This window comes from Glycine soja, unplaced genomic scaffold, assembly GCF_004193775.1.
Source record: "Glycine soja cultivar W05 unplaced genomic scaffold, ASM419377v2 tig00104511_1_pilon_84547_1256723, whole genome shotgun sequence".
NCBI classification, from domain to species: Eukaryota; Viridiplantae; Streptophyta; class Magnoliopsida; order Fabales; family Fabaceae; genus Glycine; species Glycine soja.
The window spans coordinates 246,247-251,974 of NW_021144441.1; the positions used below are offsets into that span (position 1 = coordinate 246,247).

Consider the following 5,728-nt stretch of genomic DNA (forward strand, 5'->3'; position numbering starts at 1 on the left):
TTTTTAAGCTAAAAAAAATACGTCAAACACATCCTACTACAAATTAAATTACTTCTTTTTTTTTCTACTTCTTTCCTTATCTCCTAAATAAGAAACACTTCAACAAAAAAAATGAACCACTGAAAGAGAATTGTGTTATTTTTTTAATTGTCACTTTTTTAATTAGAAAGTATGAATTTGTTTTCTTAGAAGAATTTGAAAGTATGGATTAAAAAAGAGATTTTTTTTTTTGTTTTTCCATTTTGTATCTTATATCTTAAGTTAAAAGGTTGCCAAATAAACAAAATAAAAAAATATTGATTTCCTATTATTTTGTTATTTGTCTTTTGTATCTTTATTACATTAAGTGTGATATTAATAAGTCGTTGGTTCAAATAAAATTAGATTTAATCCGTTTAAATAAGGTATCAAATTTTAACATTCTGTGAAAAAATATAACTAAGAAGAAGGACATCACTAAAGATAACTAAGTAGATTATTAGTATAGATTAGTTATTAACAAAAATATTGAATACTCACATCAATATTTCAATATAACAAAAAAAAAATTACATGTGATTAAATATTTAGCAACGTGAAAGAGAAAAAAGAAAAATATAAAAAAAAGTAAAAACAATTTATATACTAATCAGCAGTATATGTCCTTGTCCATGTCTTTATCCATTATAAAAACAATGCAAAGTATTTAATGAGGAAACAAACATATATATCCTATTGTTTTTCCTTTCACACTATATATATATATATATATATACTATTGTACCTTTTGGTAGTCTAGCTTGTTTAAATGACTGATTTGACAGTGCGGCTGCTTAAGATTTTTAAGCTTTTGTGGAGGACCATGAAACCTACAATGCCCATGTGATGCCATATGGGCAACTCAGCAAATTTAAGCAACAAGGAAGAATTCTGTTGCCTCTAACAGAATAGGAGGTATAATTATACGACAATGATAATGATAAGTGAGACTCTTGTGGTCCTAGGAAATTGAGAGGCCTTTTTAAAGGCCTAATCATTTCTGAAGTGATCTAAAATCAAAGGGTTGTTCTATGAAGTTAGAGTGAGTGGTGATAGAAAACCATAATGGATAATGCAATCATATGTACTAATTATAAGTACTAATCAATCATGGACCACACTCAGACAAAAAAGTAATATCAAGGTGGTAAAGAGGGGAAAGGTTGAAAGAAAAATTGTTTGTCCTCGTCAACGACAATCCTTATGTTATTTTCACTTATTCTCATCATCTAGGTGAATGGTTTTTTTTTAAAAAAAAAGGACATGAAATAAAGATACAATTGAAAAATATATCAATGGGAATTCTGATTACAACACAAATTAATTAATTTTTATCTTATTATATTTAGTTATATATACCAAGTGCATTTTGGCTTTTGTAGCGGTATAAATGTAAACAGAAAATAAAAATTCGTGGAAAATGTTGCAGACTAAATAAATGGTTTGGATGAAGAATCTGGATAGGGAATGTTAGGAAAGGAAAGTCCAAACTTTGAAAGAATTATAATAAAGAGCAGGGCATAGCTCACTATTAGCTGTCATTCCTAGTTATATTCCTTGCTTCATAGATCAAAATATTTTCATTAATATTGGATGTAGAGATAAAAGAATAGATAAAAATAAAATATAAAGAGAAATATTAAAGAAAAACGTTTACAATCTTTATTTAGAATTTATTTTGTTTCTGTTTTAAATGTTTATATAGAAAATAAAAAAAATGTTTTCATTAAGTCTCTGTACAAATATTTAAATAAGAAACAAAAAACGTGACATTTGTGAAATTATCTGTCAATAAAAGAAAACAAATCGCAAGTCAAGTAAGTAAACTTTCTCCTTTTATTATTTAAATTAACAAGGAAAAGGAGAGACAAAAATAATAATCATTTTCCTTATTTCTTATTATTAATTGGGATGACATCTTCAAAAAAAAATATTTGGGATGAAAAGTAGGTAAGAAAAAAGAAAATATAATTATATTATATAACTTTTATAATTTAACAATTGTTCCCTTTTCTCCTACTAATTCTTAACTAGCAAAAGAAATATTATTTTTCTTATTGACCAAATAACGTAATTAAATCGAAATTTTAGTCAATATTTTTCTCTATTTATTTTCACTCCAAAAAAATAAAATGTAAACAAAAAAAGACCTATTTTTAAATGTTAAAAAAATAATTAGATCCTAGCTATTTTTTCTATCTATCTCTTTCTTATGTATATAGTATTAATTAGTCTAATTAGTTCTGTGTCAGTGTTTCTGAAGGGTTAATATGTACTGATTATTTATATTTTCCTTTGTCGTTCTTCATATATACGCATTCGTACACACAAAAAGATACATTCGTTAGTTAGGCATCAAATCATCAAATCGACTTTACGCTAAGTTTAGGAGTTAACAGTTTCTACTAATAGCTCACAACTGTACTTCTACTTTCTTTATATATTAGAAAGTGTAAACTTTTATGATAAGAAAAGAAAGTTCCAGTAAATGATGTGCCCCAATGCCCTTCATTTTTCCAAATCGATACTCTAGAAAACCATAGAGAATATGATAACTGCTAATATATGTAATGTGACCTAACATACATATTTATCCTCGATCATAATCTATTGAGCAATGTTAGTTTTCATATTTTTATAAAAACGTAGTTTAAATTTCATTATTAATCATATAAAAATCTTTTTAATAAATAATATATAAATACCTCTTTAAAAACTCTTCGAGTAATGAGATTTGTGTTAATCTTACATGGCCTAATTCACTATAACTTTTTTTCTAACGAAAAAATAATAATTAAAATCATGGTGATATCGTTTTAAAACTGAAGTAAAAGGAAACACAAGTATCTAGGAATTGGAGAAAAATTAAATCTTTCACTGTGTGAATGCAAAAATCATTGGATGTTTAATTTATTTATTTATTTATCATTAGGTAATAATGTTGAAAATGGGATCCTTTCTGAGCAGAAAACCCGCCCGACATATATTACTACATAAAAGTACCTAAAATTGCCTTTAAGGGTATCCAATTATTCCCAATGATGAGAACCCAACATAAACAAGAACAGCTGCTCCTTTCATGTAACAGTCCCAGCAACATCTAAAGCAACCCCACTATGTTCACGTGGACTCTCGTGATCTACGTGGTAGCCAAATCTTTTTTGATTGACTTTGCAAATGTTGTCGATACCGTTTCCTTCAATTTATTAAATAAATTGGAAAAAAAATTCCCCAATAAAAAGGCTACATGCATGCACACAAAAAACAAAGCCTTCGTTTTGCTAATGTGTAAATCAACTAATATAAAATTATATAAACTTAATTCATGATTTTAAATTTAAATATTGAATATATATTTACATTAAATATTTAAAATAGAAGTCTTACCGTTCATAATATTCTATTTAAATTAAACAAAATTATCTCCCATAAAAAATACTGATAATTTTTATAATAATAATAATAATAATAAAAACAAAGCCTTCATTAAATAAAACCTAAGAGATTCTCCCAAACTAAACCCCACGGCTAGTTCTCGTGCCCTAGGGTCACCCATATGCAATCATATTTTATTATTAAAACCGCTAGACCCCACAAATCTAGATTCTCGTGCCAAAGCCGAACAAGCCCCATATCATAACCCAACTTTTAACTCTTCCACTCCCAAGAGTATTTTCCCCTTGTTTTATTTAGGCCTCATCCTCTTTTGGCACATATATATACCATACCACCCTTGCATTCCTCAAACATCATCAACAACAACCAAAAACCCCTTCTCTCCTCATAGCTATAAACCCAAAACCCTTTTCTCGAAATTGAACAAACACCTTCACATTCTATAAACCAAAACTAAAACCTAGGATTAAAAAATGTCCGGGGTGTGGGTATTCAAGAATGGTGTGTTTCGTTTGGTGGAAAACCCTCAAGCTGAGGTCTCAGATAGGCATGGCAAGGGAAGTAGCTCAAAGAGAAAGATGTTGGTTCACTTGCCAACCGGGGAAGTGGTTTCTTCCTATGCTTTTCTTGAGCAGATCTTAACTGGATTAGGGTGGGAGAGGTACTATGATGGAGACCCTGACCTCTACCAATTCCACAAGCACTCTTCAATTGACCTAATTTCCCTCCCAAAAGATTTCTCCAAGTTCAACTCCATCAATATGTATGATATAGTCATCAAGAACCCCAATGTCTTCCATGTCCGGGATAAGTGAGTCCTCATTTGTTGATGTGCCACTATAGCAACTCCTCTCCATTCACCTTAATTTCTTTTTTGTTGGTGGTCTTTTTTTTTTACTCTTTTTTAATATCGTTTTTTATTGGTCTCTACTTCCTCATGTTGATGTGTTCTTCTATATAGCTAGCTAGAGTTCGTGGAAACTCTAGTAAACTCTTGTTAGGTTTTTCCTTTTTTGGGGTTTTTTGTTTATAAGTTAGAGATCATCGATGGTGTGGGATGCATGATTAGTATATATTTGGGGTGCTAATGTAACATATTGGGTATTGATTTCTAATAACATTGATGCATTCCATGAAGAATACTTTTTCCCATTATTCTTTGATTCTTCCCTATTCTTTAATTCTTCCCTCTTTGTTGTCTTTATACGTACTTGGGAAAGTGGGGAATTTGGTTAATATTTTAATATTAATTAATTAATTCAGTGGCTTCCTTCTCTTATGAGGTTTAGAGTGGTTCTATCAATTTAAAGTTTTTTTGAGAGTGGGTGGGGAAAGAGAGAAAGATACTAAAATTAAGAATCCTATCTTTTGGTTTTTCACACTTTGTCATGTGTCAACATTTGTGGTTAAACTCCTAATTTATGTAAACTCGTCAAAGTCTCCTAAACTCATAAGAGTTTACTTAATTTAAAAAATATATTAATATTTTTATATATAAAATTATAATTAAATATTTCATTTCTAAAATAAATCAAAATAACAAATTTTAACAATAATTTAATAAACTATCATAATTTACATCCAATCAAACATAAATTTGTACAATACAAATTAAAATATAAATTCTTAAAATAAAAGCATTTAAAAAACATAGCCAGAAATAGTTTAAATGTTCATCAATCATCTAATTAAATCATCTCCAATATCATCACCACCATCATTTTCAAGCTCTTCCTCGATTGAAAAATGATCTTTAACATTATCATTCAAAATCAAATTGTCAAAATCAAATGCATCCAAAGTTGGATCACTTAAACTTCCTCCAACTAATTTAATATTGCTTCCAATACCACTTTCACCTAAAGGTTGCTCAACTTGGATATTGTCTTCATCAAAAATATCATCCCCCTCTTATGTTATCCACTTATCATTAAATTTCATATCTTCAAATGGAAGATCGAATAACAGTTTTTCTTATTTGTCTACTTTTCAATTTCAAGTTGTACATCATATAAATTAAGTCATTCATCTTCTTTTTATGCAAGTAGTTTCTTCTCTTTGTAATAACCTATAAATAATATAAAAAATTAAAATTCATAACTTAACTTCGAATTTGATCCAATTCTATCAAATTTATTCCGATTCTACTAAATTTATTTCGATTCTTTTGAGTTTATTTTAATTCTATCGAGTTTATTAATCAATTTTACTCGATTTGTGATTCTACTCACAAATTTAACTCATGGAAACATTATAGAATGATAAACTCGTATAATTTTACGAGTAAAATTTTAATTTTGATAACCATGTTCGC

The 5,728-nt window shown here is 28.3% G+C and overlaps 1 protein-coding gene across 1 annotated transcript; it reads left to right on the forward strand.

Moving 5' to 3' along the window:
• The first annotated feature begins 3,753 nt into the window (after positions 1–3,753).
• LOC114404553 (flowering-promoting factor 1-like) lies at positions 3,754–4,566 on the forward strand. The gene has a single exon (XM_028367465.1). The coding sequence runs from the start codon at positions 3,888–3,890 to the stop codon at positions 4,227–4,229; it is 342 nt and encodes a 113-aa protein (XP_028223266.1). The 5' UTR covers positions 3,754–3,887; the 3' UTR covers positions 4,230–4,566.
• The last annotated feature ends 1,162 nt before the right edge of the window (positions 4,567–5,728 follow it).